The 15,658-nt window shown below is 37.9% G+C and overlaps 1 protein-coding gene across 1 annotated transcript; it reads right to left on the bottom strand.

The window, feature by feature from the left end:
• Nucleotides 1-3,925: 3,925 nt before the first annotated feature.
• camk1gb (calcium/calmodulin-dependent protein kinase IGb) lies at nucleotides 3,926-12,971 on the bottom strand. The gene is made up of 12 exons (XM_054609610.1): nucleotides 12,848-12,971; nucleotides 10,447-10,558; nucleotides 7,436-7,561; nucleotides 7,217-7,291; nucleotides 6,977-7,115; nucleotides 6,126-6,249; nucleotides 5,884-5,959; nucleotides 5,439-5,551; nucleotides 5,260-5,338; nucleotides 4,687-4,774; nucleotides 4,079-4,419; nucleotides 3,926-3,983 (listed from the first exon to the last, which is right to left on the bottom strand). The coding sequence occupies exons 1-12, from the start codon at nucleotides 12,969-12,971 to the stop codon at nucleotides 3,926-3,928; spliced, it is 1,455 nt and encodes a 484-aa protein (XP_054465585.1).
• Nucleotides 12,972-15,658: the final 2,687 nt, after the last annotated feature.

Below are 15,658 nucleotides of genomic sequence, written 5' to 3'. Positions count from 1 at the left end.
GTCATTTCAACATCTGCACACCAGATGTTAGAGACACCACAACAAATAATCCAGTTGGGTTTAAGCCATGCAATTTATTGTTGTGGCTCAAGAAATGACGTGTCGGCTTGTCTGTAGGTTTACCACTTTGATTCAGACTGAAATACCTCAACAACTATTGAACTGATTGCCATTTAATACACACATTCACGGTTCCCAAATGACAACTCCCGCTGATTTTGGTGATCCCTTTATTTATTTTCTAGCGCCACCCTGAGGTTGACATTTATTTTTTTATTAAAATATCTTTGCAATTGTCGGATGGATTATTGTGAAATTTGGTACACACATTCATGGTCCCCTTAGGATGAGCTGTTATAACTTTGGTGATCATCTAACTTTTCTTCTTCCATAACCATCAGGTGAAAAGAAGCAAAGAAAAAAGCAACTGTCCTACACAGTCTATGGTGTTTCACACCCCTGCTCTAGAACTGATAACAATTGAGTAATAAAGTGATTTATTAACAAAAAGGTAAGTCAAAACAAATCAAATAAATTGATGGAAGAAATCTGTAAACTTAGTAGTTTAGAGGTTGGATGAGGGAAAATGTGCCGCATAAAACGCGTAAAAAACAAGGAAAGTAAACAAAACCACGACACAAAGGTATGGGCTGAGAGCAGATCTGTACAGACACAGCAGAGGAACTAAATCATGGGGCAGTCACAGGTTTATTTAGTCTCTCAATTTTTGAACGTTTGCTCAGCAGTAACAAAATGCAATAAAATTCAAGAACGACCTTTCCCTCATTCGTCAGCTTTGGAGTGAAGACTTTCCACAGATGTTACTGGTAATATCACAATAATAACACTGTCAAAAATGTTCCTCTTTGAGCAACTCAGTTTGGATTCTGGGCATTTATGTTTTCCAATGCTAGAAAAAGGTTCAGATTGTTTGAGAACTTTGCCCCACATTTCTGTCTCTTTCTGCTTGAATGGACAGTCTGTCTCTACACTGGACTTCGCCAAGTCAACAATGTTGTGGTTGTTGGGCTGGGGAGTTTACTGTGTGTGTAGATATAAAACTCTCTCAACAGGAGCTAAGGCCAGAAAAGGGTATACACTGGGTTTTTATGTGATGCTTGAAGAAAAATAAATGTAAACATCTAAAAGAATGAAACACACAAGGGTTTTTGATGATTTCTGACTTTTAAAAATTGAATCTTAGAGTTCAGAATCAGTTATTTTTTAAAGATGTAATTTAAAATTAGGCCCATGTTATTTCCATTTTAGCAAAGGCTGGTAAAGGTCAGGGCTTATAAAATGCAGGACAGGGATAACTGATTATGACCCTAAATTATACGGCTATTAAGACAACAAGCATTTCAAAACCTTCTGGCTTCTGTTCCAGATGTTTTGGTAAAAGTCGAAACTTTCAGTTTGATCTTGGTTGCAAATACGTGTTTTGTATCTGATGGCTTACTGTAATTTACACTGGCTGAAACCTGTTGCTCTGAAGACACCATTCTTGTTAATCCTAGCTGAGTTTGAAGAAGAAGAACTACTTAAGAAGTAAAGCCTGGTAATTGGTTTAGAGGTTAGTTTAATTAGGGATATCAGGTCAGGTCACAGAATCAGATCAAGGGGTTATTTTTATTTAGGGTTTAGGGTTTATTCCTATTTATTTTCTCTATACATTTCTCTTAAATAAGCACAAATAAACAGAACAAAATAAACTAAAAATAGAAAAAAATGTAAGTAAATAACATATATTTCAAATTCACTTTGTTTCGAAGGCCCAAGAGGATGTTATATATAGTGGGTGCAAATTTTAAATTCTTTATCATTTTAGTCTGTATTGTTATTTTTTCCATTTCGTACATGTGCAGTTAAGCTGTACATTTACTTGTCGTATGCAAGTATCCAACAATTAGTTACAAAAGCCTAAAAGTTCATCAGCCTTGGGCCATTAACAAGAAAAATGTAAATAATTTGAGTCACAGTTTTAATTTGGGGTTAAAAAATTGGTTGATAATTTTCCATTTATCTTTTCAAATATTTTGTAATGGTATCTGTGTGGATATTTGTATACATTCAAAATCATGTTTTATTCTCAATACATTCTCTGAGCTCAGATTCTCATTTATTTTTAATTTGTAAAATAGCTTTATATCAGTTTAGTACTAATTTACCATAAATCTTTCCATTCTATGCATCAAAACTATAATTTGTTCACTGGTTGGTGTGGAGTCATTTTTTGAAGATGAAAGAGGGAGAATTAAGACAAATAAAATGACAGTGAATCTAATGCAGATTCTGAACAGGCTTTATTTATGAGCATCCCATCATCACTTACAGCTAGAGGGACAAAAAACAGACTCTGAAGATTAAATCTCTTACAGTAAGTGGACAAACATCTACTACAGTGTAAATGAATTACATTTTACATTCCAGTAGTTTGATGGCAGTGATAGATATGAGTTCAGAAGGTTCTGCATATACTTGTGGCATTTACACTGTTAATCATTTGTCAGTTTTAACATGTATGTTTTTTTTGTCTGTATAGCTCTATTTTTTTCATTATCATTTTTATAAAAAGGAAAGAAAATACTTTTAAAATATAAAAATAAACCAGAACAACAAACAAATAACACGAAAAAGGTAATAAAAATAAGAAACAACTTTACCAGGATATATTATACCAGTATGGCATATTTGAAGCAGGAAGCATGCATTTTTTTTTTCATATATTCTATTCCACTTAAACTGCAGTTTTGCTAAAGAATAGTATTTTACACATGCAGTACAATAATGTTGCATTGTGTGTATATTCTTAAACAACATGTAACCACAGTCCTAATAAGACTGGACACTGTGCGTTGATGAATCAAATTCTACCTGATCAAAAACCAGTGAGTTTGATATAAAGCCTTCATGAGATCAGAGGTTAGGGGCTGCTTCACTATGAATGAGCTGGACATTCAGCAGCATGTGAGTGAGCCCGTCCCTTCAATACTATCTGACCCGTCCTGCTTAACTGAAGTCTACCCTGTGCATCTGAGTTAAAGTGAGTCTTGTGCATCTGAGTGTTTTTTGTGTGTGTGTGTGTGTGTGTGTGTGTGTGTGTGTGTGTGTGTGTGTGTGTGTGTGTGTGTGTGTGTGCTTGCTCTAACCAAATGGCATATGAATGACACAACAATTTGTAGGTCATTAAGCGTGCAATAAGAACACCTTTCTTGCTTTTTGCAGTACTGACTGCAATGAAAGCATATCAGCGTAACTATGATATGAGATTTTTTTCCTAAACCTAACTAAGTAGTTTTGTTGTCTAAACCTACCGCTACCGTGAAATATAGTGACATGCAAAAATCTAGCATATAAATGACACACATAAAGCAAAACATGCCGACTAATGATACATGAATAGGTCTTGCTATTTATATGCCTTCCCATGTGATCAGGTTGGTGTGTGTGTGTGTGTGTGTGTGTGTGTGTGTGTGTGTGTGTGTGTGTGTGTGTGTGTGTGTGTGTGTGTGTGTGTGTGTGTGTGTGTGTGTGTGTGTGTGTGTGTGTGTTGTGTACTTCTGTGTGGTTGTCGGGAAGCTTCATAGGCACTCTTTCCAAAAATTTGAATGTCCCTCTGACTGTGTGGACCACTTGGACCATTTGGGTCCGTTAGAGGATCAACCACCTCTCAGTCACAGTACCGGGGGACCTGCTGACACAAAACAGCTGCATGCTGAGTCAGCACAGCAACACTGACCTGCAGAGGGGGAAAACACACATGTGTGAGACACACATAGACACACACACACATGCACAGCACATTAACAGTGTAATTAAATTACAAATATAACTTGTACTACAGTGTATATGGTTATGATATGTAAATGTGTTACTTGAACCTACCAAGTAAAATTCTTGTTTCCATGTAAACTTCATGCAGCCTTCACATTACTGAGCAAACTCCAGTCTGTATAGTCTTGCCATTTCGATTTTTACCATACCTGAAAACAGATGAGAAATATTACATCATGTGGCAGTCCTGCTGTGATTTCAGAATTAAAAAAAATGCATGACATAAGATGAAACTGTTACACACCCGTTGAGGTTGGCGGGCTCTGAGTGGTAGACGTTCTTGCCCTGCTCAGCCATGGTGGGCGCGTGATGTGAGCAGGCCTGACTCTGAGTGGCCTTCAGTGTATGATAATGGCTCTTTAGCTCAACGGGGATTGTGGGCAGTGACATGTGAATTGTCCCATTTGTGATCTCTGACACCTTTGGGTCAAATTTGTCCGCATCAAGACATTTGTGTGTTTTCTTTGGGGAGGACACGTCGACCACCTTGATGTCCGGGATACTGGCCTTCCCCATGGCCAGCTCTGAGTGGGCCAGCTGCAGCTTCTTCATGTGGTTGATGGCTACTGCTGCGTTATAGGCTTGCTGTGAAGTGAACAGGTACAAAAAGAGAGCCATAAAGACATAGCTTCACTCATACAATAGATTTATGTTAAAGAGTAATTTTACTGCTTAACAATCAAGTGCACTTTGGTTCCTCTGACAGTTAAAGGCCCACATCAGCCATCAGTGGCTTTGATTACAAAACAACATTGTCTCAAATGGTCCTTAATCAGGAAGGGTTTAAGAGGCACCTGTTTAAGTCCTGAATGAGCTTACCACATCAAAGCCAAGAAATCTGCAAGGACTCACCTTCCACTTGGACTTGGCAAAGTTCTTTTGGATCTGAACACTAACAGAATAGTAGATGTCCTGACTCCTGGCCGTCTTTCCGATAATCCTGGAAAACAAATGATGCAACGGAACGCTTTAAGATATTTCAAGGTAGACGTTAATCCTAAACTCATTTGTGTGGATTCACTCCTGTATGTCATACCTACTTCTTTAATTTGTTGTGTCACTAAAATGTTATAAATCTAAGGATTATAATACATTTTTTTTCACTGTCCCTTGTCCTATTGGGATTAGTGCTGCACAGTAAAGAGCAATAATTCACTGTTAAATCTTTTAGATTTATATAACTTTCAAGAAATCACAAAACCTCGATGTTATTTTAACTCTGGTACAGTAGCCAATACACATTTTACTGTAAAAAGAAAAGCCTAACTCTGCTCAACAAATGCAACTATATTGCAGTTAATTATTTACTCCTATTACAAAACGAGTTTAATTTAAAAAAGAACAACACTTTATTTGTTTAATTCAATGCATCATAACCACTATTTCTATCTAAATCCTCCCAGGCTGGTGATGATTGACACTCACCAGGGATGTCTGAGTGCGAGGTCAGTGGAGTAGCGCATGCTGGGATTCTTCTGCATCATGTTACGGATGAAATCTTTAGCTGCGGATCAAAAGGTGACACACACACTTTAGGTCTGGGGCTCAGCGGAGTAATAAAGCTGCTGCAGCAGGATGTGTACATTATGTCTCCATGTAATTACCAGATTCAGATATCTCATCCCAGAACGGCGAGTCAAACTCATATTGCGCCTTCATGATCTTGGAGAACAGTCTTGACTCACTTTCTTCATAGAAAGGCGGATATCCACAGAGTCTGAAATATATGCATTTATTAGTATTGGAAAAAGGGGAGCGCTGAATAAATGTTCCACACATATATATTTGCCAATGTGTGCAGATAAACAGTATGCATATTAGATGCTCACTAGGTGGTGCTAAGGCTCAAACACTGCATCATTATTCTGTATTTAGGTATCCGTGTCATGCTTAACAAACACGACCAGCAGTGGCTTTTAATCTGAAAATCCACTTAAGAAAGCAAAACCATGAGCTCATTTAGAATCTTGGCAGTCTATTTTTTTGCCTTCCTCTCTCTATCTCAGTCTCCTAATGTGTGCACACATTTACCATGCCTTTTATACTTACAAGATGTAGGTGATAACTCCAATAGACCAACAGTCCACTGCCTTGCTGTAGGGCTTCTGTGCCAAAACTTCAGGAGCTGAAAGAGTGGAAAAAATGGCCTGTATTAATTAGGACTGTATGCAGAGAAAGACAGGTATTAATATTACATATTTCAATGATGTAGTGCTGTCCTAATGTGACACCCATGGTTGTGTTACCCCCCTACATCATTCATTATTCAGACGATTCAGATGTCTCCTTACCTACGTATCCCGGGGTGCCACAGGCTGTTGACATGATGTCGTTGTCCACCATCTTGGAAAGTCCAAAATCGCTGATCATGATTTTGGAGTTCTCTTCCTGGCTGTAGTACAGGATGTTCTCTGGCTGCACAGGGACAAAACAGACAGGAGAGCTGTTCACACATTGATGTCCTCAATAAATAACTTTTTAATGTGTTTCTTTGCCTGTGGAGGAACAAATTAGTTCTATAAAAGGACCACTGCTGCAACTGGAGCTGTACCACTAAAAGTCTTGCAGGCTTACTCGCTTTCTTGCTGGGACTTAGATGAGATGAACAATACCACAATCATAAAGCTACAGAAAAATACATAATCCAGCACATAACTCTCTAAAATTATCAATTTAAAGGTTACATAACAAATAGTTGTTTGCTGCTATAACAAAGCTCTGAATAGAGTGCTGCAGGGATGACATGTTTTGCAGGCCAACCCTGGAAGTTAGCAATGGGTTCCCTCTTGTTTTATTGCAGAAAATAAGCTCTGTGGCAAAAAAATCAATATGCCATTTAGAGGTTTTGTTCAGCAAGATAATCTTCACAAATAAACTCACTTTTATGATTTTTGAGGGGTGAATGAATCGGCAGCAGTAAGCCTAGGTAATCTAAACTCTGAGGTTGCAGTTTTTATTTTATTAAGTATATTATTCTGCCAAAGCTGCAACTGCATACTATGTGAAGTATTTAAGAATTTAAGTAATAAATGTAAAAGTATTCAAACATTTCCTGTAAGGTACTATAATGTGGCTTTATCCCGAAATATATCATGCTTCAGCCAATGCAAACATATGACATTTTATATTATCTGAATCATACCTTGAGGTCACGATGCACTATGCCGCTATCGTGCAGATAGCTAACGGCCTCCAGCACCTGCTTGATCACGCTGCTGGCATCCTTCTCTGAGTAAACTCCCCGGTCCAGTATACGGTCAAAGAGCTCCCCGCCTGCAACACTGGTAAGAAGACAACACAAACATCAACATGCCATCTTAAATCCCAGTTTAATTAGCTTAACTGCTCATTTAAATAATTATATAAAAGTTTAAAAACTCACAGCTCCATGATGAGATAAAAATGGGTCTGACTTTCATATAAATCCTCCATCCCCACAACATTGTCGTGCTTGATTCTGTTTAGGAAAACGTCAATATGGCATTGCTGTCAAAATCCCACAACACAATTGACATATTTGCAACATAAACAAACATTCGCTGACTACTTAGAGAATATATAAAGAAAGTCAAAGGCTCATTAAAATCCACACAATAATTACCTTCTCAGCACAGCAATCTCATTCTCCAGATTGAGGTCTCTTTTCTGTTTCTTTTTCACGCATTTCATGGCAAACAACTTTCCAGTCTTCTTCTCCTTCACCATGTACACCTCTGAGAACGCTCCCCTGTTTATTAACACACAAGCACATCGAAAATTGTTTATTAATGGTGCAGTTGTTAATTGCTTTGAAACATCACAGAAAGATATAGCAAGTTTCCCCCAGTTGGAGGAAATGAGTCCCTCTTATTAGAATGGGGATCTGAACAGCACAGAGTATTGGCCTCTTGTTGGGTCTACTTTCCATTTTTTGTTAGCAAATCCCTGGTTGGGACTATTTTAGCCTTAAAAAAGTTAGGAGCTACTGAGGTGCTGGTGATTTTGTGAACTTTGGACAGAACCAAGCAACATTTAATGCCCTCCTAAAGTGTTAAAATGCCTCCTGTTTTGTTTCTATAAATTCATCATGCTTTTCTTTTTTTGTTTTTGCCCACTTGCATCACACAGAGACGGAAACAGACTCTTGGAGCGGATCAGAACTAAAATAAACACACGGCAGAAATAGCACTATCAACGGGTTCAATTAAGGTCCACTGCAGATCTCTGCGGCTTAACTATTTACATGTGAGAGGCGTATTATTGTGCTCCTTGCTCTGTTGTCTGGGAATAGTTGTATTACCAGGTGGATTAGGTGCTTTATACCTGCCGTAATGCAAACAGTGGCGGGCTGAGAGCTCTAGATGCGAAGGTCTGAAACTGAGCATGTTCGGCAGGGATCCTTGGGAACTACAAGCTCAAGGGCTGTGGACAGACAGGTGTCAACACAGCCCCGCCTTCTGCCTATAAGGTGATCCCACCGACCCTGACGCATGAAGGAATGTACTATAATGAGGACCAACATACACGCCTCAATGGTTTCTAGTTTGATTTGGCATTGTTCCAATAAGTGTATTGTTTCACATTTAGAAGGCAAGTTTTGCAAGAAACATGCACTCATACGTGCTGGCAAATGGTGGTGGCTGAGAGGCAGACAACAGGCTGCTCCCACAGCATCACCACAGCACTTCACATCCCGTTGCTCAACTGATTTCTCCTTGGTAACCACAGCTCATTCTATTCCTCAGATCTCCTTAAAGATTATGGTTACTCTCAAGAGAAATCCTCAATCCAGCCCCGAGCAGCATCCTTTTACAAAAAGACAAAAGGGCAATCAGAAATCACTGGCGAGCTAACTTGAGTGTGTTAATTTGCCGAGCTTAAAAGTCAAAATTGTTGATGAGAATGAAATTGCTCTGTGCTTTTTGAGAGTTGCATTTATCCCTGAAGAGACTGAGTGCTGATTGCCAGGAAACCATTAGGATGTTGTTTACACTGTGTATGATGACAGAGGCCCAATGGGAAAGGTTGTATTTGGTGACATCCTGTCCCTTCTGGATTCTCTTCCTTTTATTGTGATAGATGACAGGAAGGAAAAGAAAACGTAAACCTGAGCATGGACATGACAGCTCGGAGGGTTCAGTCTGTTGATACCTTCAAAATGAATTAAAGCAGTCCTGCAAAATCATTCAGTGCGACAGGCAGTAACAGTAATCCTTCAACGTGTTTTTGAGTCTCTTTTGGTTCCATGTCTTTCATCTAATTGCAAACTAAAGCATCATTTTGAACTGAAATTACAATACTTAAGATGAAGTGAAATTAATTTATCACAAATACGTCTTTGCCCCCTTTTCCATAACACTCCCAGAATTGTTTTTCAAAGCGTTTGGGGAAATTAACGTAATTGCTGCAAACTAATTGGGCCACGTATTATATCATGTACTTTACTCAGCAGGGCCTCGCCTCCTTCACTGTCCAATCACCGCCGAAAACCTTTCAGCAGCCTCCTCGGCCCTCAGCACAGACCCGCTCTGTTTTCCCGAAACATGAAGGCAAAATTCGCATCAGCACGTTTATTTACTGTTGGCCTCTGATCTACTGTTCTCCAGCCACAACGCTGAATACTCCAGAGGACCTGCAGATCATCAACGTTGACTTCACAGGAAGTAGGTCAGCACAAGAAACTGTTGGTGTGCAGCGTATACAGTAACATGCAGCAAAACATTACCTTCATTGTTGTTATTAAAAATAACAGCATAAGAACTGATAAACATCAGTTTCCGTTTAGGGCTGTAACTAATGATTAATTTCATTATTGATTAATCAGTTCATTATTTTCTTAATTCATAAATAGTTTTGTCTATAAAATGTCAGAAAGAGTGACGCATGTTGGGTTTTGACCACAATAACCCAGTTATATTAAGTTTATTATCAAAGTAGACAAAGAGAACCAGCAAAGCCTTAATTTTTTTTTTACATTTTTGCTTAAAAAATCACCTAAATGATTATCAAGTTATCAAAATAGGTGTTGATTATTTTTCCAAAATAATTTATTAATCAAATAATTACCTAAATGTTGCAGCTCAACTTATTTTCTCATACATTTGTTTTGTTTTTTTTGTTTTTTTTTTATAAATTGTGAGAACTTCATAATTGAATGTGATTTTCGAGAAAACAATTTCAAGTGTAACAAATATTAGTTTGTTTTTTGCTTTTTTGAATTAACTGCTAAGCTGACTCACAGCCAAGAACCGTCAGGAAAGCCAGACTGACTAACCCTTTCCGACAGCCAAAGCGTGTTGTTGTCTAAGACCTCAGTAAAGTAGATCTCCCCGTGCCAATCCAATCAAACCAGTAATCTGTCCTCCAACAGTAACAGCATGTGCTGAGTCTATTATCACGGCACGTGTAAGTCAAGACAGAAGTTTCCTGCAGTGACCTCAATATCACCAAACTAAACATCCAGCACTGGTAAATATTCCCAGAGGTTCTAAAAAATACAGGAAGACATTCTACATATATACAAAAACTGAACAGGAAATTAAAGCTAGCTCAATAAATATTAAGATTCAGATTTATTAATAAACCAATACTTAAATAAACAGTGTTATTGTACATTGAGTAAAATGTACTTACGATCCCAACTCCTCCATGAGGTCAAAAACTTCCTGGATGTTTTCGGTGACCTTCTTCCACATGTGTTCCGCCTCTTGACGACCCATTTCTGCAGAAGCTTCAACAGGGATTTCTTTCAAAAAATAAGGAGGAAGAAAAGCATAGATGTCAACATTGAAGTTCCACAATGCTCCAATTTCCTTTCTGTGAGTAAGTTTAATAATCCTGTCTTATTGTCCAGACCCCCTCGTGATCATAATCATAAACATAAAGTCCTTTGGGATTATCGAAAAGTCATGATAAAGCAGGTGTGAAGGTTGTCTGCTGCGCTGCTCAGGCTGTCTGCAGGAGGACGAGCAGATGAGACAGACATGTGTCTGCGTCTGGCTGAAGAAAAGGTTAGAGCAACTAATCCGGGCTGTAACTAGCACACAGGAAGGTATGAATAAAGCAGTGCTAGGCCTGGCCCATACTTTACCAGGGTCAAATGATACTGTATGTTACTAAAGCGTTTGAATAAATAATCTGTCAAAGATGTCAAACAAGAAGAAAAATGTAGGATTTCTGCACTGTCAAAAATTTGTACTTCAGTGTAAAATAAGTATTAAAAGCTGTTGGCAAATTTGAAAGAAAATGCTCAAACACAACTCTGATCTTCATACAGTGATGTTCAGTTCTTATGTTGAGCAAAATACTTGTCTTTGCTTGAATAATGAACATTTCTTGGGATTAAGAAGAATGAGTTATCCCGTTAAACTGAAGGTACTGAGAAGGATTAGGAGCACTTTTAAAGAGCAGGTTACCCAGTTTGGTTTCCTGTCCTCTTTTCTCTTATATAAGGGATTAGCAACTCTTGATCTGGAAACCCGACCTTGTCACAGGTATAAATACCAGAGTATAGCCTCAAACAACTTAACTTTAAATGCTGGATAAATGTCTTAACTAAAACCAGTGATGGAGGAAGTATTCCAATCCTTAACTTAAGTAAAAGTACTAATACCACAATGTAAAAATACTTTTTTACAATGTGGTATTTGGGATAATGTACTTAGAGTTAAAGTAATCAATGCAAAAAAAGACTGTTTTATGATATATAATATCATTAGATCATTATTATTCATGCTTTAATGTAAATTTCACCGATGTAGTTGGATGATGTGCTGCTCATTATGAACTATTAACTAATGTTTATTTTCATTATGGAAAAGTCTGCTGATTATTTTCTCAACAAATAAATAAATTACTAGGCTTGTCAAAATTATGAAAATAGCAAGAAATGCTGCAATATCGTTCATTTGCAAAGAAAATAGTAACACAAGCTGTCAAATAGTTGTAGTTAAGTAAAGGGGGCAATATTTCCCTCTAAGATGTTGTGGAGTAGAAGTAAAAAAAAAAAAAAAAAAAAGACTCCAGAAAAGTGCCACAGATTTATACTTGAGTAAATGGATTTAGCTATTCCACCACTGACTAAAGCAAAAAAAAAAGGGACCTCTTGAAACACAGCATTAACATGTATAAGAATCTATGTGCAACAGATGAGGAGAAAAATAAAAATCTCTGAATCAATCCCACTCTCATTTTCCTTTTGTCCTCATGCACACGTACATGGAGTCAAATATTGCAGAACAATCCACTTAATAAGGCATCCCATTTGCATTCTAATATAATCTCTAACATGAATTTCAGAGTGTTCTCTGAGGGTTGATCTTTCAACAAACAAAACAAAAGCTCTTGCTCCTTTTCACCCCTGTTGTTCTCATGGCCAAGCTCCGCAGTAGCCTCATCATTTGTGCAAATCCAAACATGCAGCAGACTGAAGACTCTGGATCTGACATGAAGAGAAACCCACTGCATGCTGGAGAATATGAGTCAAAAGCCTGCAGCGTTGATCACCAATGTAATGCGGGTACTATGCAGTTGTTGTTGTTGTTGTTGTTTGAAATTGTGCAAAAATCTTTCCACGTTTTCTTTATTCTCCAGATGAGTCCTGAATGCTACCAGTTGCGCGTTTTTTTCTCCCACCACACACAAAAAAACACGCCTCAATGAATGGACAATTACACAAAGAGCAAATAGATGTGATAGTAACAGTCGGAGGATGGTGCTGTGCAGACCCTCTTCTCTACTCTCACTCTGCGGCAAAACAGCGAGTGATCAGATATTCAGATCAAGCTCACAGCTCGCAGATCTCATTTCTGAGCAGCAGTGATATCAAATACAAGCAAGTTTGGATTTATGATGCTGGATGTGAATGAATGCAAAAAAAAAAATTAAAAATTGCCAAACTACCCAAATTTACGCACAGAATACAAATTAGGCACTGGTCCTTCTTCTGGGTTGAAATGCTGCAGTTGTATAAATAAAACGACAGTAGTTTGAGTTTTCCATTTCCAATGATTGACTTCATAAATAAGAGACTTACCTAGAGACTGTGCTCTGTTGGAGCTCTGCTCTGACTCCCCTGCCAAATGCTCACCAAGGTCTGGGCAGCTTACTTTGTCTTGGACTGCACAAGTACCTGTTGTCAAGTCAGAGATTACATCCATGGAGGCAGCCGAGGGGAGGGCTGCTGGCAGTGTAACAGGTGCACATGGAGACTTCAGGTCAGAATGCTGCTGCTGCGGTCATCTTTCCATGCAGAACTCTACAAATTTGCACAATTTCATTCAAAACAGCAAGCATGTGCACGCGCATGCGCAGCTACGCGCACACGCACACCAGTTTGGCAGGCCAGTCAGCACTGATGGTGGACTAACATTTTGAAATGCGCGGCCAGTATTGGTTATTGCTCTCTCAACAGGTTCCACTGACTTCTAAAGCACCATGTATACAGGTTTTATAGATGGTATCCAATGGCTTTATTAATACAGTGGATGTTTATCAATGCATTACAATATTCATAATTGTATTTTTATCAAATAGAAGGGATTTTTCAGAACTTAATTATTGATTATTGATCTAGTTCATTGTTTATTAACGGGCTTATAGAAGTACAACTTCTAACCGGGAAGTGTACATATTTTATTCTTTAAAATTGAATCAAACAAGATTTAATGAGCCTTTTTTGACAGATTCTTTAACCCTCATCTCACCAACCTGCGTCCCCTAAAACCCAGAGGTTTACTTGTGTTATATCTCACAGGAGCTTTATTCTGTCATTCCAGTCTCATGATTCTGTCAATCAATTTGTTCCTACGGCATATCCCGTTCCCCTTAAGAATTAGTCCTTTTTTGAATACAAATTTTAGATACCAATGCATTGGGGTCACAGGGGCAGGGCCGACCATAAAGGGGTAAAAAGTGGACAGTTTTTAGTTGCCCAAAATAAACATATTCCTCCTTAATATAAAAAATGATCAAAGTCACAAAGTCACAAGCAACCAACTGCAGCCTAGTTTTAATAAATCAAATAGAATAGATGGTTCCTAATTTATAGTGTCACACACTGTTAGCGGGGGAGCAGCACACACAGATGTCCTCATCTGCTCTGTCTATTTTAGTTTTACGAAAATAGTAATCATGTTTTTTTCCCCGTCAGATTACATTAATTACGTTTTGAGAGTAAATAACTTAACATTTTGCTATGATGGTTGTTTTTAGACAGTGTTTATTCTTGAAGCCCCCAGGGACCCCAGTCGGTTGTCCTTGTATGTTAAATATGTTGATGAGGGTTGAATGAGGGTTAATGACAAAATACTTGTATTTACTTGTAAGAGTTAGTTAGCTAAATACTGTTTGTGACTTTCATAGAAGTCCTATTGATTTAGGTGTGTCTATTAAAGTGTCTGAATACTTCTGCAAGTATTTTGTACTTTATATGTGTAATTACTAGTCATCTGATATTAAATGGTATTTTTCTGTTGATCAGTGTCAGAAAGACAAATTAAATCTTCTTTGATTCAGTGTTGTAAAAAAATTCCAAATCAATTCAAATATAAAATCTGTATATTGTAATAGATAATGAACTAGTGATTTATATCAATCATTAGTTAATCTATATCAAGTGTTTATCTTTTCTATTTGGTAATAATGCCATTATAAATGTTGTATGCATTAATAAACAGTCCGTTTTTTTTACTTTGCAATAAGCAATCACAAAGCGTTTTCACAGTAATTAATCCAATCTACACTTTTGTATACTAGGCCGCTATTTTTGAATATCAAGAATTTTTTAGAAAGTGGAAACCCAAAAGATGCCCCGATATAAACCGGTTATTAATGATCTATTAAGAATTGGTAAATGATTTATGAAGAAAGTCATTTGTAAAAAATCTCTTAAACAAGGGGCATGCCTTATTAGAAAGCGGTACAGACAACCGCAATGTGTTTGGAAACTTGTTTTCACTTGTCAAGATACATTTCATACCTGGGCCGCAGACGGGGATGAGTGCAGCATTAAGCTCTGAGCATGTTTCAGTATTCAACAGGTCTTCAGAGGCACACTTTAACAGGCTTATTTATTAATCTGCATCAGGTGCTTATTTCACCCGCTGCTCATGAAGCCATACAGTACCGATGACAGAAGACAGTTGGCCCTCTATGCTCATGTGTTCACTGCACACAAGGGTCAAGGACACAAAACAAGTCTGTACCTTGCAGAATAACTATCCACAAATATAGTCTTATCAAAAGGAACAGATATGGCAATGCAGGCATGTTTTTAAGACAACAAAAAATATTTTTACTGTTAGAATTTCATCAAACGCTGCAGTGTTGATCCCGTGTGATATCTGCCAGGTTTAGTTTTATTGCTTGAAATGCAGCCTACCTTACTTCTAGGCACGTGCTGTAAATAGGGAGAATATCAACGGCTGGACCTGCTCAACGTGTTGTCATGGATACTGGGCCAAGAGGTTGACTTGAGCGTCCTCCATTTCAGGTTTTGGTTTTAGAACTAGATTGAGTTCAAGCTTTTTCCATTCAGGAGAGACAGCGTCGGGGCCTGCAGGAAACAGCAGCTTCTATAATGAGAGTGTCAGGTTTGAAGTCAATGTTAAACTGCACAGAAGCAACACAGTCACTGGGTCACAGGTATTACACGCTGCAATTAGAGTGTTTGAGAAGCACTTAAGGACAGTTACAAAGAACAGGAAATAGCTGCTCAAAGAACGACCTTAATTTGCAGTACAGATTATCAAAACTATTGCAATATATTGAATCAAACATATGTAAAATTCTATACAGTGGAGTTTTGGAGGAAGTATTCCGATCCTTTACTTATATAAAAGTATTA

The sequence above is a fragment of the Anoplopoma fimbria genome, chromosome 12, assembly GCF_027596085.1.
Source record: "Anoplopoma fimbria isolate UVic2021 breed Golden Eagle Sablefish chromosome 12, Afim_UVic_2022, whole genome shotgun sequence".
NCBI classification, from domain to species: Eukaryota; Metazoa; Chordata; class Actinopteri; order Perciformes; family Anoplopomatidae; genus Anoplopoma; species Anoplopoma fimbria.
This window is presented reverse-complemented; position numbering and strand designations above follow the sequence as displayed.